Source organism: Chiloscyllium plagiosum, chromosome 12 (assembly GCF_004010195.1).
Source record: "Chiloscyllium plagiosum isolate BGI_BamShark_2017 chromosome 12, ASM401019v2, whole genome shotgun sequence".
Taxonomy (NCBI): domain Eukaryota; kingdom Metazoa; phylum Chordata; class Chondrichthyes; order Orectolobiformes; family Hemiscylliidae; genus Chiloscyllium; species Chiloscyllium plagiosum.
In genome coordinates, this window is record NC_057721.1 from 51,851,569 (window position 1) to 51,879,244 (window position 27,676).

General features: G+C 39.9%; 1 protein-coding gene across 5 annotated transcripts in view; it reads left to right on the forward strand.

Annotated features, from left to right (window-relative positions):
• Positions 1–17,927, forward strand: part of cip2a (cellular inhibitor of PP2A) — a 69,964-nt gene extending 52,037 nt beyond the window's left edge. For all 5 annotated transcript variants that reach the window (XM_043701060.1, XM_043701061.1, XM_043701059.1 and 2 more), the window contains exons 15-22: positions 1,035–1,215; positions 4,351–4,425; positions 6,825–6,935; positions 7,319–7,515; positions 8,727–8,840; positions 8,985–9,067; positions 12,405–12,544; positions 16,766–17,927. In XM_043701060.1, coding sequence (XP_043556995.1) covers positions 1,035–1,215; positions 4,351–4,425; positions 6,825–6,935; positions 7,319–7,515; positions 8,727–8,840; positions 8,985–9,067; positions 12,405–12,544; positions 16,766–16,936 — 1,072 coding nt within the window. In that variant the 3' untranslated portion in view covers positions 16,937–17,927. The remainder of the gene's footprint in view (positions 1–1,034; positions 1,216–4,350; positions 4,426–6,824; positions 6,936–7,318; positions 7,516–8,726; positions 8,841–8,984; positions 9,068–12,404; positions 12,545–16,765) is intronic.
• Positions 17,928–27,676: the final 9,749 nt, after the last annotated feature.

The window sequence follows — 27,676 nt, forward strand, 5'->3', positions numbered from 1 at the left end:
GCAGAAGGATCTAGACAGTTTGGGAGAGTGGTCTAGGAAATGGCTGATGGAATTCAATGTGGGCAAATGCGAGGTCTTGCACTTTGGGAAAAAGAATAGAAGCATGGATTACTTTCTAAACGGTGAGAAAATTCATAAAGCCAAAGTACAAAGGGATCTGGGAGTGCTAGTCGAGGATTCTCTAAAGGTAAACCTGCAGGTTGAGTCCGTGATTAAGAAAGCGAATGCTATGTTGTCATTTATCTCAAGAGGGTTGGAATATAAAAGCACCGTTGTGCTACTGAGACTTTATAAAGCTCTGGTTAGGCTCCATTAGGAGTACTGTGTCCAGTTTTGGTCCCCACACCTCAGGAAGGACATACTGACACTGGAGCATGTCCAGCGGAGATTCACACAGATGATCCCTGGAATGGTAGATCTAACATACGAGGAAGGGCTGAGGATCCTGGGATTGTATTCATTGAAGTTTAGAAGATTAAGGGGAGATCTAATAGAAACTTACAAGATAATACATGGCTTGGAAAGGGTGGACGCTAGGAAATTGTTTCTGTTAGGCAAGGAGACTAGGACCCGTGGACACAGCCTTAGAATTAGAGGGGGTAAATTCAGAACAGAAATGCAGAGACATTTCTTCAGCCAGAGAGTGGTGGGCCTGTGGAATTCATTGCCGCGGAGTGCAGTGATGGCCGGGACGCTAAATGTCTTCAAGGCAGAGATTGATTAAATTCTTGATGTCACAAGGAATTAAGGGCTACGGGGAGAATGCGGGTAAGTGGAGTTGAAATGCCCATCAGCCATGATTGAATGGTGCAGTGGACTCGATGGGCCAAATGGCCTTACTTCCACTCACTCCTATGTCTTATGGTCTTAAGATTTTGAGTGTTGAAACTTTTATGTCGCAAATCCTATAAATTTTGTAACTGCTATAAAAATGTAAAATTTCTTATACTCCAGTAGAATGAGAGTGTATGCTGTCCTGAATATAGTAAAGAGTGAGAATACATTTTGCATTCATGCTGCTTTGTTCTTTTTAGGCTTGGAGAAAGCATTGCTGCGAATAATGCTTATAAACAGCAGAACACTGACCATGTAATGAAAAAAGTTCCAGTCCATCAGCATTCAGCAAGCTTTGTCAGATCAAAATGTTCAAGTACAACCAATGTTGCCAGATCTAATATCCATGAGTTAATTGATAAATTGCAATTAGGAGTGGAGGTTTGTATTGCATGTTCATTGGATATATAACGTATTTGTCAATGTTATCATTTACCTTTTAATATTGTGCTGAAATCTAGTTGATGCTAACTCTTTATTAGAGGGTGTTGGAAATGCTGTTGAGCCACGATGTATCTCATGTAATCTTTCTGTTTAGTCATGGGATATGGATATCACTGCAAGATCAGCATTTATTACTTGCTCGTAAATGTTCTTGAGAAGAAGTGAGTAACTACCATCTTGAACTGATGCACCTATGTGGAAATAGGAAAGGAACGCCATGATTTTGACCCTCTGATCAAGAAAGAACATTGATATCTTTCTGGGTCAGTAGACAATAGACGCAGGAGTAGGCCATTCAGCCCTTCAAGCCTGCAACGCCATTCAATATAATCATGGCTGATCATTCCTAATCAGTATCCTGTTCCTGCCTTATCTCCATAACCCTTGATTCCACTATCTTTGAGAGCTCTATCCAACTCCTTCTTAAATGAATCCAGAGTGTGGGCCTCCACTGCCCCCTGTGGCAGAGCATTCCACACAGCCACCACTCTCTGGGTGAAGAAGTTTCTCCACATCACCGTCCTAAATGGTCTACCCCGTATTTTTAAGCTATTTGCATTCATTGGTCAGAACATTGAGTATAGGAGTTGGGATGTCACATTGTGGCAATGCAGGGACATTGGTGTGACCTCTTTTAGAATACTGTGTACAATTCTGGTTGCACTTCTATAGGAAAGATGTTGTTAAACTTGAGAGGGTGCAGAAAAGACTCACAAGGATATTGCCAGGACTGGAGGGTTTGAGTTGCGGGGAGAGGCTGAATAGGCTTGGGCTTTTTACCCTGGAACATTAGAGGCTGAAGGGTCATGAGGGGCACAGATACAGCGAATAGCAAAAGTTTTTTTCCGAGGGTGAGGGAGTCCAAAACTACATGGCATAGATTTACAGTGAAAGAGGAAAGAATTAACAAGGACATGAGAGGTAACTTTTCACACAGGAAGTGGTGTGCGTATGGACCGAGCTGCCAGAGTAAGTGGTCAAGGTGGGTACAATTACAGCATTTAAAAGGCACCTGGATGGATATTTGAATAGGAAGGGTTTAGAGAGATATGGGCCAAATGCTGGCAAATGGGACTTGATCAGATTGGGGTGTTTGGTTAGTATGACTCAGACTTCACTGCAGTACCGAGGAGAGCTCAACAGTAAAATGAAACTCTAAGAAGAAAAAAACTTGTCCTCATCTTAGTTAATTTTAAATTGTCCCTAATTCTAGTCATCCCCACAATGGGAAATTTCCCTTCAACATCCACCTTGTCAATCTCTCTCAGAATCTTAGAAATCTCATTAAGATCATCTCTCATTCTTCAAAACTCAAAAGAATGCACATCTGATCTAGCCAACTTTTGCTCATCTTAGAACTCAGGCAATAAACCTTTTCTGAACTGCTTCTATTATAATTCCTGATGAAGGGCTTATTCCTGAAATGTTGACTCTCCTGCTCCTTGGATGCTGCCTGACCTGCTGTGCTTTTCCAGTGCCATACTGTTCGAGTCGGAACTCCAGCATTTGCAGTCCTCACTGTCTCTCTAATACAATAATGTTCTTTTTTGGCCCCGGGGACTTATCAACCTTCAGACCTAACAGCTTCTCCAACACCAAATCCTGGCAAATATAGATTCCCTTAAGTTCAGGTCCTTCAGCCACTGTTACCTCAGGGGGATTGCTTGTGTCTTCCCAAGTGAACACAGGTCTGAAGTACCCATTTAATTCCTCTGCCATTTCTTTGTTCCTAGTAATATATTCCCCTGTTTCTGTCTTCAAGGGCCCAATTTTTGTCCTAACCATTTTTTTGCCTTGCACATACCTAAAAAAGCTTTTACTATCCTCCTTAATATTCTTGGCCCGTTTACCTTCGTACCTCATTTTTCCTCTGTGTATTTCTTTCTTAGTAATCCTCTGTTGCTCTTTAAAAGCTTCCCAGTCCTCAGTTTTCCCACTTATCTTAGCTATGTTATACTTAATTAATTGTTGATCTTTGTGTGGTCATTCAGTTGAATAACAGGTGAATGGTGGAGTAAATGATGAGTTGTGACGTGGCATAGTGTTCTTGTATATCTGCTGTCTTTGCCCTTCAAGTTGGTAGAGGTTGCCAGATGGGCAGGTGCTGTTAGAAAAAAAGTACGCAACAGTGTATTTTGTAAATGATATCTTGTAAATAGAGCCATGTTGCGTGATGGTGGAGTAAATATTCAAAATGATGTTGGGATGTTAGTCAAGTGGGCTGCTTTATCCTAGATGGAGCCTCTTGAGTGTCAGAATTGTGTGGAAAAATTGAAAATGTTTTAATAGTGTTTCTTGAATTGTATATACAGTAAACCTTTTATTAACTGGCACCTATGGGAGCAGGAGTGATCCAATTGATCATATATTCCAGATAATCAATACATTCACATAACCACTAAAATCACACTAAATAATAAAAACATAATACAAGGTGTATACACTTTACTGTTATACTTTATTTACAGTATAGATCACAAATTTAAAGCAAAGCTGCATTATTATAAAACCTATCGGCAGAGGGCCTTCTTATTTACACCCTCAACTGATTTACTCTGATATCATGGCAGCTCACATATTTGAGGAGATATTGACTCGAAATCGAATTAATTGTTGATCTTTGTGTGGTCATTCAATTGAATAACAGGTGAATGGTGGAGTAAATAAATATAAAAGAACTATCATAATTGGACAAATTAATACAATAAACTTCATGGTATCTGAGGTGCAGAATTTTGCCAGTTTATCAAATGTGCCTTTAATAAGGTGCTAGTTAAAGCAAAGTTTGTTGTATTGAAAACTGGCTCAAAGCATAAGTACTAAACTTATCTGCCATGTGGTTATAATGTAATACCAAAAACAGAAATTGTTGGTGAAACTCAGCAACATCTGATTGACAAACCAGAGATAAAGTTTCAAGTCTGGTCACTCTTCATCAGAACTCTCTTATAATTTAAGTTTTGTTGTCAGTTGTTTTATGTAAACTATGAATATTTATAAACTGGTTTGGTTTTTTAATGGCTAAGCCAAAAATCCTGAAATAATTTGTGTTTTTTATTTGGCTGAATAAAGGTGAAGGAACAAGTTAAGGATGTGAGACTGTCAGATGTGATGGATGTGTATGAACAGAAACTTTCATCTCTCGCTGTAAGTAACAATTAAAAGTTGGTAATTCTACATGCTACATGTTACAGAAACAGAAATCATGTATTGCACAATGAGGCCTTATTTTAAAAGTTAGAAAATAACTTCTAAAGATCTGAGGATATTTTAAAACTTTCTCTCATTTGTGCAGTTTCTTTTGCAGGATGTTTTCTGACAACAGAAATCCAGATTGTGAAGGGATTGTTGAATTGTTCTTTAGTTTGATGCAGCAATTACACTGTAGTAGCAGATAACATTAGCGGCTTTTTTTAGCACTTCAAGACTGAAGTAGTGTCCTTTTATTGTATAATGTAACATTTTTGAAATCAGCCTAATAATCTATCATCACTCAAATACTAAGGCCCACAAAGCAAGTGTATTGCCAGAGAATTAAGAACCAACGGCAGATGAAAAAATAAATAATTTAAGTGAGTTAAAAACAAATTATAGTGGAATTAATTGTTAATAAATATAAAGACTAATAAGACCTACTGGTATATAAAAAGAAAGTAGTTAAGTGTGGGTCTCTTGCAGGATGCAACTGAGGAAATGATAATGGGGATCACAGAAATGGCAACTTACTTAAACCAATATTTACATTAATCTTCATGGTTTAGGGCACTATAACACCCCAAAAGTAACAGATAAACAAGGTGCTAATGGGACAATAGACCTTCCAACAGTTTCTCATAAGCAGGTGGGAGTTGAACAAAGGCCTTCTGATCCAGAGATATGGGCACTACTACTGCCACAAGAACCCTTTTTTCTGTTACTTTTATTCCCTTTATCCTCCTCCACTAAATCATCTGTGTTTTTGAATCAGTTATCAATTTACACTCAAAGCCCATTGGGGCAGTGCAATGACAACAAATGCACTTAGACATGTATATTTTCAGTTGATATTTTTAAAATGTGACAGTAAATACGTTTAAAAATTTATTCTAAATGTCTACTACTGTCAGTGGAAATGGATGGTGAACCTCAATTAAATCTATCCCACCCAACCTGCCCTTCCAGTCAGCCAATTAAGCTTAAAAGGTCTCTACAAAACATAAAATTTACAGTTGCCGCAGCAAAAAACTGGGAATATGAAGGATTATGCTGATTAAAAAAGGCTGAAAGGTTATAAATTTAGAACATTAATTGGAGGTAAACTTCATAAGAATGCTTTTGGTTGAAAATAAGGTACTAGTGCAGTCTAGCTAAGGGTAGAGAAGAAACATTCGGGGGAAAAAATTACTTTCTGTTATTGAGCAACATTGATGAAACAGCTTGGCTTGAGCTATTTACAGTTCAACAACCAACTTAAATCAGTTGGCTGAATGGTTAAATAGATAATGAGGTCAGCACGGTGGCTCAGTGTTAGCAATGCTGTCTCTCCGTTCCAGGGACTCTAGTTCGATTCCAACCTCAGGTGATTGTGTGGCGTTTGCACGTTTTCCCAGTGTCTGCGTGGGTTTCCTTTAGGTGCTCTGGTTTCCTCCCACAGTCCAAATATGTGAGGTTAGGTGAATAGGCCATGTTAAATTGCCCATAGTGTAGGTTAGGTGCATTAGTCAGTGGTAGATATAGAGTAGGGGAATAGGTCTAGGTGGTTTAATCTTCAGAGGGTCGGTGTGGACTTGTTGGGCCGAATAGCATGTTTCCACATTGTAGGGATTCTAATTCTAATATTAGTCAATCCACTTCACACAAGCCCAAAATTGTGAGGTTTTTCCACCATTATGTAATATCTCAATTTGTTTTTTCTGGTTTATGGGTGAAATGGCTCAAAATGTATCTATTTTTGAAGTGAGACCGCTTCTTTCCTATTTGAAACTGACAGTTGAAAGATATGAAATAGCAGGGAAGCAATTTCCTTTTTTCATTTTCCTGAAAAGGTCTTTGTTCAATTCCCTCCTGCTTATGAGACTGTTAGAAGGTCTATTCTCCCATTAGCAACTTGATAATCTGTTACTTTTGGGGTGTTATAGTACCCTAAACCATGAAGAATGATCTAATTATAGGTTTAAATAAGTTGCCATTTTTTTATTCCCCATTATAGTGCAACATACTTATTTTGGGGGATAATTTTGGTCATGGTTGCCCACAGTTTATCTGTAATTTATTTCTTTTCTTTTGTGTTGCTTGCATGTGGAGATTGGAGGATGCATCAAAGGCCACTTGTGTCTCCTGTTTCTATAACATTACAAAGTGATAACGTTCATGTCGAAGTGGCTGTCCCATTATTTATTCATTTGCATTTCTCTCTTCACTGTAATTGGGCATGTCAACAGAGTGCATATATGCATTTGATTTACAGATTTTAGAACACTGCAGACTTTGTTAATATTGAAACACATTTCAGGAAAAAAAATGTTTAGCATGAATATAATTTAAGATCAAGCTTTTATTTTGCTTAGTCCAAAGAAAACCGTTTACAGGACTTATTGGAAGCCAAGGCATTGGCCCTAGCACAGGCGGATCGTTTGATCGCCCAGTACCGCTGTCAGAGAGCCCATGCAGAAGCCGAGGTATTTTGAATACAGCTTTTTCTCATCTGTTCTCTTAAATTGCACAATTCGGGTTTGTTCATTGTAAAAGTTTTGTCAAAAGTAGACTAATTCTCGAGCTTGCAATTTTTCTAGTTTTATGGATTTATGAAGTATAGCAAGATAAGGCACAGATTGGTGGTTTAGCTATGCCAATATCTATGAAATGGAAAGTAAAAAGGTAATCAAATAAGAGATGTTAGTACTATAGAAATCTCTAACGTCTGAAGTTCTTTTATTCTATGGAAGTGAACAACAACGATCAATCATTAAATATTTTTGTAAATATTTTATAGTTCATCAATAATATGATATTTAGTCTGAATTATTACATATCATGAATTATTAGGTTTTTATTGTTGTAGGCACGACAGTTAGCTTCACTTCTAATGGATGCAGAGAGAAAAAATGAAGAACTTGATGGAGTACTGAAGACCCAACTGTTGGAATCCGACCGTGCCAAAGCTGATATTGAAGAACTTTATCAGCATAATTGTAAATTGCAGGCTATTTCTGAAGAGCATGAGTCCTTAAAGGTTACCTCTAAAGGTCTTGCTCAAAAGTAAGGTTTAGTGATTTCTGATATTGTTTTGTGCAATAATCCTTGGCTGCCGTCGTAATAAGCCAAATGATTTGCAATGTAATAATTCTGTGAAATGAATTACAGCAGTAGCATCCATGTTCATAGACAACAATTAATCTACTCTTTTATGGTAGCACAGAACATTAGCACAAATGAGTTTTATTGTATTTAACGAAAGTCATAGAGTCCAGGAATTCAATACAAGGGTTCTTCAGAGTAATATCCTAGGTCCAGCTGCATCAAGGATTTCTCTCCATCATGAGGTCAGAACTGGCGATGTTGCTGATGATCATATAAGATTCAGCACCCTTGCGACTCCTCAGGTATTGAAGCTGTTTGTGTCCAAATGCAGCAAGACCTGGACAACATCCTGGCTTTGACTGTTAACCGCTCATAACTGATTCTTACCACTCAAATGTAATACAATGACTATCTGCAACAGGAGAAAACCCCAAGCCATCTCCCTATAATTTTCAGTGGCATTACAATCACTGAACCCCTCCACTTTAAATGTCCTGTGGATTATAATTGAACAGAAGCTGAATTGAATCAGCTATATATATCCTGAGTGCAACAACTGAAATTCTGTGGTGTGTAACTCGGCTCCATCTACGAGGCTCAAGTCAGGAGTGTGATGAATACCCCTTATTTACATGGATGGCTGCAGCTCCAACAGCATTTCCTTCACCATTGATTCAGTGGCGCTTGTGTCTACCATTCAACGTGTGCTGCAACTCATCAAATTTCCTTTGATAGCACCTACTAATCCCATGATCTTTACCACCTAATAGGTGAAAGGCAGCAGGTGCATGGGAGCACCACCACCTGCAAGGTCCACTCCAGGCCCCACACCATCCTAACTTGCAATTATATCACCATTCTTTCACTATATCAAAATCCTGCAAAAGTCTTCATGGTAGCACTTCGGGTGTTTTTATGCCCGAAGGATTGTAGCAGTTCAAGAGGCCAGTTGAACCACATCTCCTTTTGAAGGAAATTAGGGATCTCCAATAAATGCTGGCTGAGCTGACAAGCTGACATAGTCCACATCCCATAAACAAATAAAAATAAATACACTTCAGTAGCTCTAATTATACATAACAAGGTGTATTTTTCACTGAATAACTTCTTGAAAATATGTTCCATAAATCCAGTTCCAGATTTGTATGTTTACGTAAATTTCATTTTAGTCTTGAGACAGTCGAAAGGCAACTTGAAGAACTACAGACTGAACACAATTCCTTAAGTAAACAAAGTGAATTGCTCAAAAAGCACATTGATACCCTTAAACAACAGAATGATAGGTAAGTCCACATTCTTACCTTTGATTAGATCTACTCTCAGTTCTGAATTCAGTAACAATGGCTTTAAGTCATGCATTTATCAAGTTTTTTTTTTATTTAGGAAAACCACAAAACAGCTTGTCATTTCATTTTTTTGAATCTTAGATGCCTTGCTCAGTTGGCAGAGTTGGAAGCACAGAAAAACGATTTGTGCATTCAGTTAAAGGAAAAGGATGCTAAATTATTGGGTACGTCTTTTGGTACATCTGTTATTGATGATAGTGTTGTCTCTATTCATTGTTTGAACAGAAACATTGAATTGTGCAAATATGCTTGAAGTGGCTGATCTCAGGAGTACAATGTAATTAGCCTCATTTATGATATAGTTAGGCAGAAGTGGGTAATGTAGATGCTGGAGATCAGAGTCAAGATTAGAGTGGTGCTGGAAAAGCACAGCAGGTCAGGCAGTCCTGAGCTGGAAGATTGGAACTGAGGTAAGGTGGGGGGAGGGGAAATGAGGAAACTGGTGAAGTCCACATTGATGCCATGGGATTGAAGGGTCCCAGGGTGGAAAATGAGGCGTCCTACTTCCGGGCATCATGTGGTGAGGGAGTGGCAGTGGGGGGGACTCAGGACCTGCATGTCCTCAGCAGAGTGAGAGGGGGAGTTGCAATGTTTGGCCTAGGGTTGGTTGGGTTAATTGGTATGGGTGTCCCGGAGACGTTCTCCGAAGTGATCTGCGAGAAGGCATTTGGTCTCCCCAGTGTAGAGGAGGGAATGGTCTTTGCGGAAAGGGGTGGGAAGGGAAACATATCTCTGGTGGTGGAGGAAATGTCAAACCGGTGTAAAAGGGTAACCATGGGCACCCGTATGGACCCCAGTTATGCCTCTCTCTTTGTCGGCTACGTAGAACAGTCCATCTTCCGTAGTTACACCGGCACCACTCCCCATCTCTTCCTCCGCTACATTGATGACTGCTTCGGCGCCACCTCGTGCTCCCGCAAGGAGGTTGAGCAGTTCATCAACTTCACCAACACATTCCACCCCAACCTTAAATTCACCTGGACCATCTTTGACACCTCCCTCCCCTTCCTAGACCTCTCCATTTCCATTAATGATGACTGACTTGACACTGACATTTTTTACAAACCCACTGACTCCCACAGCTACCTGGATTATACCTCTTCCCACCCTACCTCCTGCAAAAATTCCATCCCGTATTCCCAATTCCTCCGCCTTCGCTGTATCTGCTCCCAGGCGGACCAGTTCCACCACAGAACACACCAGATGGCCTCCTTCTTTAGAGATCGCAATTTCCCTTCCCACATGGTTGAAGATGCCCTCCAACACATCTCATGCACATCCCGCTCCTCCGCCCTCAAATCCCACCTCTATAACCGTAACAAGAACAGAACACCCCTGGTCCTCACTTTCCACCCTACCAACCTTCGCATTAACCACATCATCCGCTGACATTTCCACCACCTCCAAACGGACCCCACCAACCGAGATTTATTTCCCTCCCCACCGCTTTCCACAAAGACCTTTCCCTCTGTGACTACCTGATCAGGTCCAGGCCCCCCCAACGACCAACCCTCCCATCCTGGCACCCTCCTCTGCCACCGCAGGAATTGCAAAACCTGCGCCCACACCACCTCCCTCACCTCCATCCAAAGCCCCAAAGGAGCCTTCCACATCCATCAAAGTTTCACCTGCACATCCACAATGTCATTTATTGTATCCGTTGCTCCCGATGCGGTCTCCTCTATATTGGGGAAACTGGACGCCTCCTTGCAGAGCGCTTCAGGGAACATTTCTGGGACACCTGCACCAATCAACCCCACCGCCCCGTGGCCCAGCGTTTTAACTCCCCCTCCCACTCTGCCGAGGATATGCAGGTTCTGAACCTCTTCCACTGCCACTCCCTCACCACCTGACGCCTGGAGGAAGAACGCCTCATCTTCTGCCTCTGAACACTTCAACCCCAGGGCATCAATGCGGACTTCACCAGTTTCTTCATTTCCCTTCCCCCAGTTCCATCCTTCCAGCTCAGTACTGTCCTCATGACCTGTCCTAACTGCCAATCTCCCTTCCCACCTATCCGTTCCATCTCTCTTGTTCTCACATGATCTGCTATTACGCTCAATCCATTTTTAACTAACAATAGTCTCCATTAACAGTTATTCTTCTAGTCTGATGATTATCCACTGCTTTGTCTATCCAACTGTTCTTGTCTCTCTTTGGGCTCCATCTCCACATAGCATTTATTCCTTACCCCCTCCCTCATTCTATAAGGATGTTGCCAGGGTTGGAGGATTTGAGCTATAGGGAGAGGTTGAATCGGCTGGGGCTGTTTTCCCTAGAGCATCAGAGGCTGAGGGTTGATCTAATAGAGGTTTATAAAATCATGAGGGGCATGAATGGGGTCAATAGACAAGATCTTTTCCCTGGGGTGGGGGAGTGCAGAACTTGAGGGCATAGGTTTCGGGTGAGAGAAGAAAGATATAAAAGTGATCTAAGGGCAACTTTTTCATGCAGAGGGTGGTATTTGTATGGAATAAGCTGCCAGAGAAAGTGGTGGAGGCTAGTACAATTGCAGCATTTAAAAGGCATCTGGATGGGTACATGAATAGGAAAGGTTTGGAGGGAAATGGGTCGTGTGCTGGTAGGTGGGACTAGATTGGGTTGGGATATCTGGTCAGCATGGGCGAATTGGACCGAAGGGTCTGTTTTCAAGCTGCACATCTATACGACTCAAACAACATCCTACCCAGCCAATCTCTTTCATTATTGAAAAGAAAACCCTCTACATTAGTTGAAACCTATTCATTCTTTTGAATGGGCCATTTAAAGAGCATCTCAAGATTATCCCTTCTGAGCAAGCTATTGCTGTGTGCCTTTAGAGTCAACCACTTATGACTAGTGATTTGACAACAGGTACCAGACGCTCAGACCCACAAATTTTGGAACATCAAGTACTTTATCCTTTTGCCTTCAAGAATAGCCACTGGCCAGGGTTTTTTCTTTACAATGCCAATCTGTGGAGAGAGACTCTTTTCTATCTCGTTTCCTGACGAGTATAAGCGTGTTTTGGGGCTAGATATATGGATATACGTTTATACATTTGTTTTACAAGCCCACATTGAGCACAATTTAGCACATTTACAAGTCTGGATGGCTATGGACAATTCTGTAGTCTATTTGATTTAACTAGATAGAACCCTAATGCTGCTGGGTAATTGGAGAAATTGTTCATGGAGAGACTGAATGAACTAGAGGATAGAATAGTATTGGAGTAATAATATTGAATTAAGAAACAACCATTTATGAATACATAGCTTTAGGAAAGAAAACACCATTAAAGAGCAGTTCAAATACAAGATTCCATTTAATAATTTCTTCAATTTGCATCCTGATGAATTGGAAAATCTCAAGCACTGGGTTATTTCAGCACCTTGTTACAGGAGAAACTGCTTCACAGTGGGAGAATGGCATCAAATACAAAAGAGCGCAATTGATTATAATATTTGCACTCTGCATATTAATTTCAAATCACTAAATCATTTTTCCTATAATGATTGACAGGTTTGGAACAAAAGCTCAAGGCACAGCAAGAAAAAACAAAGATATCGGAGAAGGAAAAAGAGAATCTAGAAGAAGCTATTGGCGTTCTCCAAAAGGAGCTTAGCAAGACAGAGGTAACCAGGAAAGAGCTCAGTATTAAGGTAATTGATGTCTTTAGAATAGTTATTCAGTCTGCCTTTCAGAAGACTAGAGAATTGCATGTAATGATTATGATAACTGGTTTGGACATAGTCAAAAGTCACACGACCCCAAGTTATAGTTCAACAAACTTATTTGAAAGTGCTGCTCCTTTGTCAGATGAAGTGGACTTCTGATTTTGTACACCCCAGTTCAACACTGGCATCTCCACATTGTAACTAATTTGGAGTCATTGTATGATTCTGGAGAGGACTGAGTTATTCCAATGGTGTCTGACTATTTGATAGTGAAAGTAAACTTCTGATCACAGGGGATACATCTCCATTTGCAGACGAGACCAGTATAGCAGAGTCTAACCTGAGAGAATATCAAGCTGTTTTACTGCTTTGTAACTAAAATCTAATTAGGGATGCAAAATGGCTGCTTTGAACAGTGGTATAACCAAAAAGAGGAAGACATATCCTAACCACTGCCTTGAACACAGCCGGAATAATTTGATAAGTTCTGTTTCAATTTTTTTGGATAGCTGTCCCTTTCCAAGTTTGAGCACATACCCTAATTTTGTGTAAATTAACACTCATACTTAACAGCTTTAATAATGGTTGAATGAAATTGAGAAATCCCCTTTAAAGGATGTGTCCTTCTAAAAGTATTATGTGACTTGAGAAATGGCAGATGATGATGTTTGAATGCCCTTGTCCTTCTACATGATAGTTTGCAGGTTTGGAAGATGACAACAGAAACTTTGGGGAAGTTTCTACAGTGCATGTTTTATATGGCCTCCACTGCTGTCACTATGCATCTGTGTCGGAGGGAATGGGTCTTGAAGCTTGTGTATAGGGTGTCAGTCAAGAAGGTTACTTTGTCTAAGATGGTCTTGAGCTTCTTCATAGGATCTTTACAGTGTGGAAGCAGGCCATTCAGTCTGTCGAATCAATACCAACCCTCCAAAGAGAATCCCATTCAGAACCCACCCCACCCTAACACTGCATTTCCTATGGCTAATTCACTTAACTTGCACACTATGGGAACTTTAGCATGGCCAATCCACCTAAACTGCACATAGAATCTTAGAATCCTTACAGTGTGGAAACGGGTCAATCAGTCCATCATGTCTACACTGACCCTCTGAAGAGCATCCCACCCAGACCCACCCCTCTACTCTGTCCCTGTAACCTCACATTTCTCATGGTTAATCCACCTAGCCTGCGCATCTCTGGACTCTATGGGCAGTTTATCATGGCTAATCAGCCTAACCTGTGCATCTTTGGACTGTGGGAGAAAAACTGAGCACCTGGAGGAAACCCATACAGGCACAGAGTATGTGCACATTCCACACGCAGTCACCTGAGGGTAGAATCAAACCTGGGTCCCTGGCGCTTTGAGGCAGCAGTGCTAACCAATGAGCCTCCATGCTGCCACATTCTTGAGTTGATTCCATCACCCTCCTGACCTGTGCCTTATAGATGGCAAATTGGAAGTCAAGAGGTGAGATACTTACTTTCTACAAAATGAACTAACCACTCACGTTAGAGTTTTTTTTTTCAACTCATAAGCTAACTCCTTTTCTCCCTCGATATTGCCACACCTGCTGAGTTTTTCCAGTGCTTTCTGTTTTAAATCACACCAGAAATTTATTTTTAGTTGACGGCTGGAATTGATTTCACTTAATTACTATTTAGCTTTCTGAAAAAAATACATTTCTAAGATTTTGCATATAGTCAAGCATTCTCTATTGAACATACTTTAAAATCAAAACACTACAAGATATTGCGCAATGTTTCATTCTGTTTTCAGCTTGTAGTAATATTCTGAAACTCATGACTAATTTGAATACATTTATTGGTTTGGAATTTCTGATGGGTTACATTGTTTTTTTTTCCCCAGTGCAATTGAACAAACATGCAAAATTTCAAATGCATTTGCTGAGGCATGAAGTTTAAGAGCAGAGATGCTGGGACTATATAAAATGTTGATTAGGCTACAGCTAGAGTATTGTGTGTAGTTCAAAGTTTGTGAGAAGATTTGTAGCTCGGGTGCTCGTTGCTGTGGTTTTGTTCGCCGAGCTGGAAGTTTTTGTTGCAAACGTTTCGTCCCCTGTCGAGGTGACATCCTCAGTGCTTGGGAGCCTCCTGTGAAGCGCTTCTGTGGTGTTTCCTCTGGCATTTATAGTGGCCTGTCCATGCCGCTTCCGTTGTCAGTTTCAGCTGTCCGCTGTAGTGGGCGGTATATTGGGTCCAGGTCTATGTGTTTGTTGATGGAGTTTGTGGATGAGTGCCATGCTTCTAGGAATTCCCTGGCTGTTCTTTGTTTCGCTTGCCCTATAATGGTAGTGTTGTCCCAGTCAAATTCATGTTGCTTGTCGTCTGCGTGTGTGGCTACTAGGGATAGCTGGTCGTGTCGTTTCGTGGCTAGCTGATGTCAACCGGAAGCGGCAGGGACAGGCCACTATAAATGCCGGAGGAAACACCATAGAAGCGCTTCACAGGAGGCTCCCAAGCACTGAGGATGTCACCTAGACAGGGGACGAAACGTTTGCAACAAAAATTTCCAGCTCGGCGAACAGAACCACAGCAGTATTGTGTGTAGTTCTGAGATCTGCATTGTAGTGATTGCATTGAAAATGGTGCAGAGAAGATTTACCAGGATTGTTTTTTCTTTATTTCATCCCAGTATGAGGGTGTTGCTGCTAGGCCAGCATTTATTGCCCATCCCAAATTGCCCAGAGGGCAGTTAAGAATCAACATCTGGAGTTACATGTAGGCCAGACCAGATAAGGATGGCAGTTTCCTTCCCTAAAAGAAGTTAGTGAACCAGATGTATTTTTCTGACAATCAACTCATGGTCATTATTAGACTCCTGATTCCAGATTTTTATTGAATTCAAATTCTACCATCTGCTACGGAGGGATTCGAACCTGGGTCCAAGAATATTATCTGGTTCTCTGGGTTAACGTCCAGCAAGTGCCACTAGTCCATTGCCTGCCCATATGTTGCGTGGGTTGGAGAATTTTATTGTGAAGAAAGATTGGACAGACTGTGCTTGTTTTCCTTGGAGCAGAGGAGGCTGCAGGGTGACATGATTGAGATTTATGAAATTAGAAGCAAAAATGGTAGACGGGAAAAAACATTCACTCTTGGTGGAGGGATCGATGATTGAAGGAATAAATTTAAGGCATCGGGCAGAAGGTTTAGAAGAGATGGAAGGAGATGTCTTTTTTTTCCCCATGAAGAGGGTGGTGGGAACTGGGAAAACTCACTGCCTGCAAAGGCTGTAAAAGTAGCAATTCTCATAACATTTAAGAAATATTTAGATGTACACTTGCAATGCCAAGGCATTCCAGGCTATGGAATGAGATGGGATTCGTATAGTTATGTACTTGCTTTTGATGGGTGCAGATTTGATGGGTTGAAAAATATTTTATGTAGAACTTTATGACTGGAATTCCAATACGTATCGAGTTTCCATAGTTCACAAAGCCATGTAGCAGATAAAAGTAATCATTATTAATAGTTTCTGTCCATTTCTTCTTTGGGCCTTAGGGCAGACTCTTAAATTTTTTTTATTTCTATTTTTATTTACAAGGCTGGTCATAGCTTTCAAATGCGAAAAGCAGTGTTTAACTAAGAAAGTCTCCTGTGCACCAGTGAAATGCACCAGTGAAACTCCTGAGTAATCTTTTGTTTTATTTATAGTCATATGTGTTGGACCAGACTCTCTTTAAAAAAATTTCTGTTGTCAACCCATTTTCGGCTGTGATAATAAAACTGCAACAGGTTACTACATTACATTTAAAAAAAAATCCTTAACACATTTCTTACCAAACAAAATTCCAAAACGTTGTCTGGTCCATGGCAGATTTTACATTTGGCAACGTGCAAATGAACATGAACGGACAGTTAAATAAACAAAAATTGCTTCTAGAAACTAGTGTAATTCTGAGCTCAACTTGCACTTTGGGTGCTGATATGCCCAAAGCACCAAGTCTAAATAAGGGACTTGTTGAAAGTATTAAATTTGTTCAGTTTAATGAAATTGAATGCAAGAGTTTGATGTAAAGGTACTTTTGAACTTAACAATTTCTATTTATTTGAAACTATTTTCTGTTATCGTGCACCATTCCCACCCCCACCTCCACCAGTTAGTTTTGTTTCACATTAATAAACTGTGTTCTACAGATCTGTCTATTATAATAAATGTTAACTTTGTGTCTCGCCCTGCAGTTGTCAACTCTAGAAGTGCAGAAATCCCAGGTAGAAACACAATTGCAACAAAAAGAAGCCCTTGTCCAAGCTCAGCAGGACGAACTCAACAAGCACTCTCAAATGATAGCAATGATTCATAGTCTGAGCAGTAGCAAACTACAATCAAATACAGTAAATCTCAGTCTCTAGCCATGTTTCTTCTCATTTTTAATGCTGAGAGAAATGGCCAATGTTTGCTTGCAGTCCTTGTATCTGATGCATTTAATATTCACCCTATAGGATTAAAATTGTAATTTACTTTTAAGAAAGAATTTGTAACCATTTATATTTGAAAAGGGTTTGCTTCAGATTTGAGCATTTCAAGTTGCTGCTTTTTTGAGTTGTACTGTTTTAAGCACAATTGGTAATAAGGACTTGGCAAACCTGGAAATTGCAGTCTTTAAATATGATGTGAAGATTCTAAACTGTGTTTTTGACTGCATTATTATGTCAGCCTCTGGTCATAATCTGACTAACTGTGTAAATAGTTCAAGACAAAATTTGTACTATTTGGCTAGTACTGTTTCTTTTGGCTAGATATGATTTCAGAATCTGAAATTATCTGTTTCATATTTGGGCAAATTTATGCTAGAATTCTCTAGTTATATTAATACCAGGCTTGAATTAGTTTTTCAGTGTACTGTCCTGGATTCTGATGCCAAATGCTATATTATTCCAGAAGCAATCCATTTTATCTTAATTGCTAAGAATATCTTAATTGTACTATTTAGCAGTCTGTGCACGATGCAAATGTATGGAAATTTTATATATTTTTCAATGTTTTTATAAATTTCCTTCATTAAATTGGGAAAGCACTGCTTTGAATTTAAGAAAAATTACCTTACTTATTTTGTATTAAAATAACCAACATTATTTTACGAAAAGTACATAAAATATTTGGACTTGCACATTTCTATCACCTGTTTGATTCCTGCTCGCTTTTGTAATGAATTTTGGTACTGTCATGAACCTGTCATTTTTAGATGTACTGTCTCCTTTTCAGTGGTTGTGTACAGCCATATAATTGTGTTAATCTTTAGTTTTCTTCCTTTCCCCACAGAGAAAGTAACATTTTTTTAAAAATAAAAATGTACTTGAAATTAAATGCAAACTATCATTCATACCAAACTTCAGTGTGGAATACTTTTTCTTCCTTAGAAGACTGATCCAGGAAAAGCTGTAGTGTATTGTTCTAATACATTGTCATTGCAATTGATGCATTTATTGACTGCACTTTCTGAAATTCCCATCTGGCCATCCATTACTTCCACCCTCAATCATCCCTACGCAATTTTGCACCTTTCTCTGAAACACCAACCTGCAGCTGTATGCATGCAACTGTAGTCACTCAACTACAATCTTTTCTCGTTGTGGGAACTAAGAGCAGAAGAAGCAAGGATGGCATTCAAGCTATTTTGCACCTTGGCACAACAGAAGAGAGGAGGCATTGGAGTTTAATGGTTTTGACTGCATGCCCATTGAAGTAGTGAGGTAAAGAATTCCCAGCTACCTGGTGACACTTAAGTATAAAACTACCCACTTGGTCATGTTCATTTCGAAGAAATGTCAGATTGTGTTTTATACATAACTTGTCTTTCCAGTACTCATTCCTCCTTTTTATTTCCCATACAGCCTTCAGGCAAGCAGCATGATTTTTTTGGAGGTCTCAGAGGTGTATTCCTCCAATGATCAAAGTTCTTTTAAAAGCATAGATTTTTGTTTTAAAATTGAGAATTTCTGGTATGTTATGATCCATATGATATGAACCCAGGCCTCTGGCCCAGAGGTGGGACATTTATGGGTAGCACAGTAGTTAGCACTGCTGCCTCACAGTGCCAGAGACCCAGGTTCAATTCCCGCCTCAGGCGACTCTCTGTGTGGCGTTTGCACATTCACCCCGTGTCTGCGTGGGTTTCCTCCTGGTGCTCCGGTTTCCTCCCACAGTCCAAAAAATGTGCAGGTTAGGTGAATTGGCCATGCTAAATTGCCCGTAGTGTTAGGTGAAGGGGTAAATGTAGGGGAATGGGTCTGGGTGGGTTATGCTTCAGTGAGTTGATGTGTACTTGTTGGGCCAAAGGGCCTGTTTCCACACTAAGTAATCTAATCTACTGTACCACAATACCTTACTCTTTTTAGGGTGGCAGGGGACTGAGAACCAGAAGAGAAAACAAGTAGGCAGCATGATGGAAACTAAGAATTATGAAGGTAACATTAATAAAGGGAAGAATAGGCAGAGAGCAGGTGAGCGCAAAAGAACTGGTGGCCTAAAATGCATCTACTTTAATGCAAGGAGTATAGTGTGTAAAGCAGATGGACTTAAGGCTTTGGTTTGGTGCCTGGGAGAATGACATTATTGCCATCACAGAGACTTGGTTGAAGGAAGGGCATGTTGATTGGCAACTAAATGTTCCAGGATATAGACGCTTCAGACAGGACCAGGAGGGAAGTAAAAGAGGGGGCGGAGTTGCATTGCTGGTCAGGGACGATCAAAGCTGTGCTAAAGGAGGACACTGGCAGTCTTGGGTAGTGAGGCATTATGGGTGGAGCTGAGAAATAAGAATGGTGCACTTACATTGTTGGGGCTGTATTACAGACCTCCCAACAGTGAGCGTGAGGTAGAAGAACAAATAGGTAAACAAGTTATGAGTAGATGTAGAGGTAATAAGGTAGTGGTGATGGACGATTTTAATTTTCCCAGCATTGACTGGGATATTCTTAGTGCCAGAGGTCTGGATGGAGTAGAATTTGTACGAAGTCTCCAGGAGAGTTTTCTAAAGCAGTATGTCAATAGTCTGACGTGGGAAGGGGCCATATTGGACCTGGTACTGGGGAACTAGCCAGGACAAGTGGTAGAAGTTGCGGTAGGGGATTTCTTTGGGAATAGTGACCACAATCCTGAAAGTTTTAGAATACTAGTAGATAAAAAAAGAGTGGTCCTCGGGGAAGAGTACTAAACTGGACCAAAGCCAATTATATCAAAATTAGGCAGGAGCTGGGAAATGTGGATTGGACACGGCTATTTGAAGGAAAGTCCACATTTGAGATGTGGGAGGCTTTCAAAGATAGGTTAACGGTAGTGCAGGATAGGCATATCCGGTTGAAGGCAAAGGATAGGAAGGACAAGATTCGTGAACCGTGGATCACAGGAGAAATGGTACGACAAGCAAAGAGGAAAAGGGAAGTGTACATAAGGTCGAGGCAACTAAGAACAGAACGGGCCCTGGTGGAATATCAGAAGAGTAGGACAAGTCTTAAGCAAGGAATCAAGCGGGCAAAAAGGGGTCATGAAATAGCTTTAATAGCAGAATTAAGGAAAATTGCAAGGCATTTTATTATATAAGAAGCAAGCAAGTAACTAGAGAAAGGATTGGTCAACTAAAAGATAATGAAAGAAGGCTGTGTGCCAAACCTGAGAGAATGGGTGAGATTCTGAATGATTACTTTGCATCAGTGTTCATTGAGGAGAGGAACATGATAAATCTTGAGATTAGAGATAGAAGTTTGATTAGTCTGGATCACATTGGCATAAGTAGTGAAGATGTATTGGGTAGGCTAGAGGTCATTAAGGTGGACAAATCCCCAGGACTGGATGAGATCTATCCTAGGTTGCTGAGGGAGGTGTGAGAGGAAATAGCTGGGGCCCTAACAGATATCTTTGTGGCATCCTTAAACGCAGGTGAGGTGCCGGAGGACTGGAGGGTAGCTTATGTTGTCTCCCTGCACAAGAAGGGTAGTAGGGATATTCCAGGTAACTACAGACCAGTGAGCCTGACATCGGTGGTGGGGAAGTTGCTGGAGAGGGTACTGAGAGATAGGGTCTATTTATATTTAGAAAAGAATGAGCTTATCAGTGATAGGCAATGTGGTTTTGTGCAGGGAAGATTGTGCCTTACCAACTTGATAGAGTTCGTTGAGGAAGTGACCAAGTTGTTTGATGAAGGAAGGGCTGTTGATGTCATATACATGGACTTTAGTAAGGCATTTGATCAGGTTCCCCATTGTAGACTAATGGAGAAATTGAAGTCACATGGTGTGCAGTGTGTTCTAGCTAGGTGGATAAATAACTGGCTGAGCAACAGGAGACAGAGAGTAGTAGTTGAAGGGAGTTTCTCAAAATGGAGAAAGGTGTTCCACATGGATCAGTATTGGGGCCACTTGTTTGTAATATACATAAATGATCTAGAAGAGGGCACTGTTGTATGATCAGCAAGTTTACTGATGACACAAAGCTTGGTGGAGTAGCAGAAAGCATAAGGGACTGTCTGAGAATACCGGAGAATATAGATAGACCGGAGAGATTGGGTAGAAAAGTGGCAGATGGCTTTCAATCCAGACAAATGTGAGGTGAATCAATTAGGCAAGTCTAATTCTAGAGCGAATTATACAATGAATGGAAGAGTCTTGGGGAAAGTTGATGGGTAGAGAGATCTGGGAGTGCAGGTCCATTGTACCCTGAAGGTGCTACACAGGTGGATAGAGTTGTCAAGAAGGCATATAGTATGCTTGCCTTCATTGGATGGGGTATTGAGTATAAGAGCTGGCAAGTCATGTTAAAATTGTACAAGACATTGGTTCGGCCGCATTTGGGATATTGTGTACAGTTCTGGTCGCCACATTACCAAAAGGACGTGGACGCTTTGGAGAGGGGGCAGAGAAGGTTAGCGAGGATGTTGCCCGGTATGGAAGGTGCTAGCTATGAAGAGAGGTTGAGTAGGTTAGGTTAATTTTCACTAGAAAAAGGAGATCGAGGGGAGACCTGATTGAGGTTTACAAAATCATGAAGGGCATAGACAGGGTGGATAGAGACAAGCTTTTTCCCAGAATGAAGGATTCAGTAACGAGAGGTCATGCTTTCAAAGTGAGAGGTGGAAAGTTTAAGGGGGATACACGAGACAAATACTTCATACAGAGGGTGGTGGGCATTTGGAATGCGTTGTCAGCAGACGTGGTAGAGGCAGGCATAGTAGATTCATTTAAGAAGCGTCTGGACAGATGCATGAGTAGGTGGGGAGCAGAAGGATACAAATGCTTAGGAATTGACCGACAGGTTTCGACAGTACATTTGGATCGGCTCAGGCTTGAAGGGCCGAAGGGCCTGTTCCTGGGCTGTAAATTTTCTTTGTTCTTTGATTATCTCCGATCTCTTTATATCATCAGAATCGATACTCTGATATCAGTATGTACAGTTGGGTTTTCATCCGATGAATGCAACTTCACAAGTGAGTTTATTTAATTGAAAAGTGATGGGTCAGGACTCTTATGGCACAATGGTAATGTCCCCACTGGGCTAGAAAGCTTGTGTTCAAATCCCACTGCTCTAGAGATGTCATAATACGTTTGAAGTTGACAAAGGCTCCTGCTCCTTGCATGCAGCCTGACCAGCTGTGCTTTTCCAGCACCACACTTTTTCACTCTGATCTCCAGCTTCTGCAGTCCTGTCTTTCTCCTAGAATATCAAAGTCATAGAGTCATAGAGATGCACAGCATGGAAACTGACCTTTCGGTCCAACCTGTCCATGCCGACCAGATATCCCAACCCAATCTAGTCCCACCTGCCAGTACCCGGCCCATATCGTTCAAAACCCTTCCCATTCATATACCCATCCAAATGCCTCTTAAATGTTGCAATTGTACCAGCCTCCACCACATCCTCTGGCAGCTCATTCCATTCACGTACCAACCTCTGCATGAAAACGTTGCCCTTAGATCTCTTTTATATCTTTCCCCTCTCACCCTAAACCTTTCCCCTCTAGTTCTGGACTCCCCGACCCCAGGGAAAAGCCTTTGTCTATTAAGTGCTGGGGGATCTTGTCAGGGTGGGTATGGAAATAATGTTTTCTTGTGGGACAATCAAGAACTAGAGGCCATTGTTAAATTTCTTTCAAAAAACATTGTCACCAATTCAAGGCATAAGCTTATTCTTAGAGAGTGTCGGGCTCTGATTTTGTGTTCAATTTTTTTCTGATCTTTAAGCAGTTTAAATCGATCCCTGACCCCTGGTTCTGGACTTTTTAGAGGATGTGTGAAATGAAGGGGTAGTGGACCTATGTTTCAGGGCAAAACAATCTCTGCATTTATTTAAAATGCAAAAGATAATTTATAATACAAGAAAATGATAATGCAATAAAACAATGTGAGAAACGAAGCTCACTCACTTCAATAATTTCAGTCCGAGACAAGATCTGAAGCAATCAGTACGTTTACTATACGCTTGCAAGCGTGGTGCCTGGAATAGGGCATGCAGAGTTTAGCAAGTACATATCTTATATAGGATTCACTACTCCAAACCCGGTGCCCATTACTATTGTTTATTTCTTGCCTTATCCGGCCTTGTGCATAACAAAGTACAAGTTTTACTTGGCCATTTCACAACATCCTACTGTGACCCATTGTTAGTTATATCCTCCTTCACTACTATCTACTTCCCCCACCTGTGACATTTCCTCCCTTTCCCCAACCATATTGATCCTTCTGACCTTTTAATTGGGGTTTGTTTTAGTGTTTTTGCAGAAGTGGGAAACAGATGGTTACAACTACTGCTTGTACAAGCATATCTGGCTTAATCTACATCCTCACAGCACCTTATCTATTTGTCTGTAACATCTACCATTGTTTGCAGGCACATTTCATTCTTGTATGCACATTTTAGCTAATACAAAAACAATTATATATTTCCTCCACATAGTTTTCATTCTTGTTGACTCAGCTCTTGGTTGAAACAATTGTACACTGGTGTGAGTGCATTTACCTTGCATAAGTAATTATGATTGCAGAAGTAACACTACTTTACCTATATCCCACATTAGTGAGATAGTTGATTCATTGGATTTAATTTTCCAAAGCTCATTTGATTTGGAGAAGGTTCCTTTAGAGCGGAAAATACCTAATGCAACACCTTTATTCAAAAAGGAGGGAGCCAGAAAGCAGGAAACTACAGACTAATTAGTTTAATATCTGACACAGGGCAAACATTGAACACTATTACTAAACACTATTACTTGGATAAGTTCATGCTAATTTGGCAGAGGCAACATGATTTAATCAAAGGGAAATTGTTTAACCAATTTATTGATTGTGAAGATGACATAGAAACCTATAAAGGGATGTAGATAAATTAAGTAAGTGGGCAAAGATCTCGCAAATCTAATGGAAAAGTGTGAAGATGTCAGAGCTGATGAAGAGCCACCTGGGCTCAAAACATTAGATTGCTCTCTCTCCATGGATGCTGCCTGACCTGCTGTGATCTTCATCATATTTTGTTTCCAGTAACAGATTGTTATGTTTTAGTGTGAAGAAAATTGAATGCAAGAGCAGGGAGGTTATGCTTCAGTTACATTAGATATTGGTGAGACCATATCTGGAGTACTGTATACAGTACTGAACATTGTATTAACTGTTCGTGTGTTAGAAGTAGATAAGAAAAGGTTTACTAGACCAATATTGGAATGAGCAAATTGAAAAGAAGTTGCACAGGATAATCCTGTACCCTCTGGAGTTTAGAAGAATCAGAGGCGGCCTAATTGAAACATATAAAATGCTGAGGAGCTTGACCAGGTAGATGTTGAAAGGATGCTTCCTCTTGTGGGAGAATCTAGGAGCAGGAGTCATAGTTTTAAAAAAGAGGCACCGATTTAAGACAGAGATGAAGAAAACAAATTATTCTCAGAAGATTGAGTCTGAAAAAGTCCCTTCCTCAAAAGGCATGGATGCAAAATCTATAAATATTTTTAAGACTCAGGTAGACAGATTCTTGATTACCAAATAGATGTAAGATTATTGGGTGTAGAATAGAATAGAATATGCTTTTTTGTCACTTGTACTCCAGTACAGAATACAGGAGTACAATAAAAAGTATTTACAATGGCACCATCTTAGTGTCAAATAACAAGTAGATTTAACAAGTTAAGTCCACTAATAACTTGCATTCATGGTTCAACTGCATTTGTGTGACTATCTTGGAGAAATTAGCCCAATAAAGCAAACAAGATTGGGTGAAATTGACAAGCTGTTTATTACAGTGATATTGCTGGAAGAGAAATTGACTAGGCTGACACAGAACTGACAGTACAAGTAGATCAAGGGTTCTCTTCCTTGAGCTGAGGATGAAGCCAGGTTTTATAGGAATCTTGTACAATAAGTTTAATTAAAATGGGGAAAGATGCAATGTATTTGGAAATCAGAAGAATGATCTGATTGTCGATACAATGTAACATCCTGACAGTATCGATGGGTTCTTGATAGGATCAGGAGTTCTCTTTGCAGAGAGGCGAGAATGTGTTTTTTGAACCAGTAAGGTGCTTCCATTGTTCCTGTCCTGGGAACGAGTTGCTTGGTGGTGCCTCTCTGTCTGACCTGTTCTTTGTCTGGCTTTGGAGTTGCTGTGTTATGAGACTGCCCTCGGGGTTTTGGAACAGCTGTGTTGACCTGGTATCGTTAGTGCGTTTGGGAAGTGTATTCCCTTGTCTGTGTCTGGTTTCACTTGTCAGCCTGTTTGGTCACTGCTGAGGCATTCTGGGAGCTTCTGCTAAAGTTTGGCCACATTTGCTTTCCTATGTTCTGTGTGGGTCAATATGGGTAGGCAGGATGGCAGATATTTTCCCACACTACCATACCATGGTTTAAAAAGGTGTTACCTTCATAGTACTGACAAAATTAAGTAGATGATTTTAACCACAAGTAACAATAATCATTCAGCTCAGTGCAGTTACAGCAGCAGATATTCCAACACAATGTTGGTTTCTTGGTCTTTCCTCTTCATTTCAGTTTCTGTTTTTAAATGAGAATAATCAGAATAATGAAACATTCAGAATAATCATTAAGAGGATGATAAACCCAACTATTCCTGCAGCTGCGATCATTCCAAAACGTTGCCGACTTCTTGGAATTTCATTTTGAGTTCCAGGGTCTGAAATTTGAACAAAGTGAACCTTATCAAACCTCATATAATTCACACATAAAATATATTTGTAAATTTAAAACTAAACATAAACATAAACAGAGAATTTAAATAAAAATTCAACTGCAAATGTTGGAAGTATAATGAAAACGGAAACTAAGTTGGGTGAGGTGATCATTGCATTAATGATATAGAAGTAACTAAAGAAGGGTTAACATATCCCACCACTAATATTGCTGCGTGGTGGAAATGTCACTGGCGTAATAATCTAGACCTTGGGTTTATGGGTTCAAAACATGTTGTGGCAGCTGATGGAATTTAAATTAAGTTAATGAAAATGAAATCTGGATTGAAAGCTAATGATGGTGCAACTGAACGCTGATTGTTGTAAAAACCTATCCAGTTTATTAATACCCTTTAGGAAAGGAAATCTGTTGTCCTTATTTGGTTTGGCCTAAATGTGCCTCCTGACCCACAATGATGTGGTTGGCTTTTAATTGCCCTTTGATAGCCTAATAATCCACACTGTTTAAGAGCAATTAGAGATGGGCAACAGATACTGGTCTTGGCAGCGACATCCATATCCCAAATAAAGAATAAAATGTCAATAAAGTTGGTAAAATGTTAGACCAAATAACCATGGGAAGTAATACTTGTGTAAAGTACATTTTTGAGTACTGTGATCAGTTCTGTCCTGTGAGGAACATTCAAATACTAAAACAATGTAGACAAGAGTTTGAGGGTGATTTCAAGACTGCTGATTTCCCTTTCCTTGATATTAATCCAGATGGCAGTATTTGTTATCAGAATCAACAGAAACAATGTCTCTAACACAATTGACTGAGAGATGATCTTAATACATGAAATGATATAAAAAAGATAATTCTGGAAAATAATTTCAAACTGAATTGTGAGGGTAAAACTAGGATAACGATGTAACAATTGAGTAAAAAGCTCATTTAGGGCAAAGATCAGAATATTCTTCAAATGCCCCTGTATTGGGCAATCAATACATAGAATAGAAGATTGATATCATTATCATCAATTATAAACCTTTAATTATACAATATTTATCTGATTATATAATTACATAACACATGGACCTTAACATCAACAAGACATTGTTTATAATGGTTTCCTACAAATTGACAGCATATAATAAAATGCGTGATAAAGTACTTTGTGAAAATATAGGGCAGGAATTTAGTTGTCAAAATATTCTCACTAGGATATCTGGCCTTATCTGTATGTATCTCATGGTTTACTGAACACACTACAATACTGTAAAAAGAGTATTTATAACAGCACTATGTGATTGTATATGTGTCCATCAGAGGGAGCTGATCAAAAGGTTATACTTTTCAATTTTAAAAATTCTTGATGAATGCTATATTTGAGTCAAAATATAAGAATAATGGTTACATATGAAAATGTTATTAAATTTCTTCACCTTTATTTTAACAAAAGGGCTGAACCATTTTAAATGGATAGAAATAGTTTTGGCCAAGTTTTTGGTTGTTTGCCTTGCTCTCATATATTTGAATTTTTTGCTCTTCCACTTATTTTTCATTTTGTATTGTTCCTGCGAATCACCTCGGAATGTTTTACTGAGCTAAATACAGTTTTTTTTAAAAGAAGTTTCTTTATTGCCTGTATGACAAATTTCACCCCTATATATTTCATTGGTTTAAGAATATGTTAACTCTTTAGAGTCCAGATTGAGGATTGAATATTTTCAGTCTTAAATATGGACAACCTGTTCAAAACTAAATTTTAAGTATAAGGATAAAATCTAAGCTCTGAAGTACTGTCACATTCAATTGTGAATATTGGTGGACAATTAAACAATTAACTGGAAGAGGAGGCAACTCCACAAATATCCTCACCATCAATGGATAGGGAAGCCCAGCAACATCAGTGCTAAAGACAAAGCTTGCATGCATCCTCAGCTAGACGTGCCAAATGGAAGATCTACCTCAGCTTTCTGCTCAAGT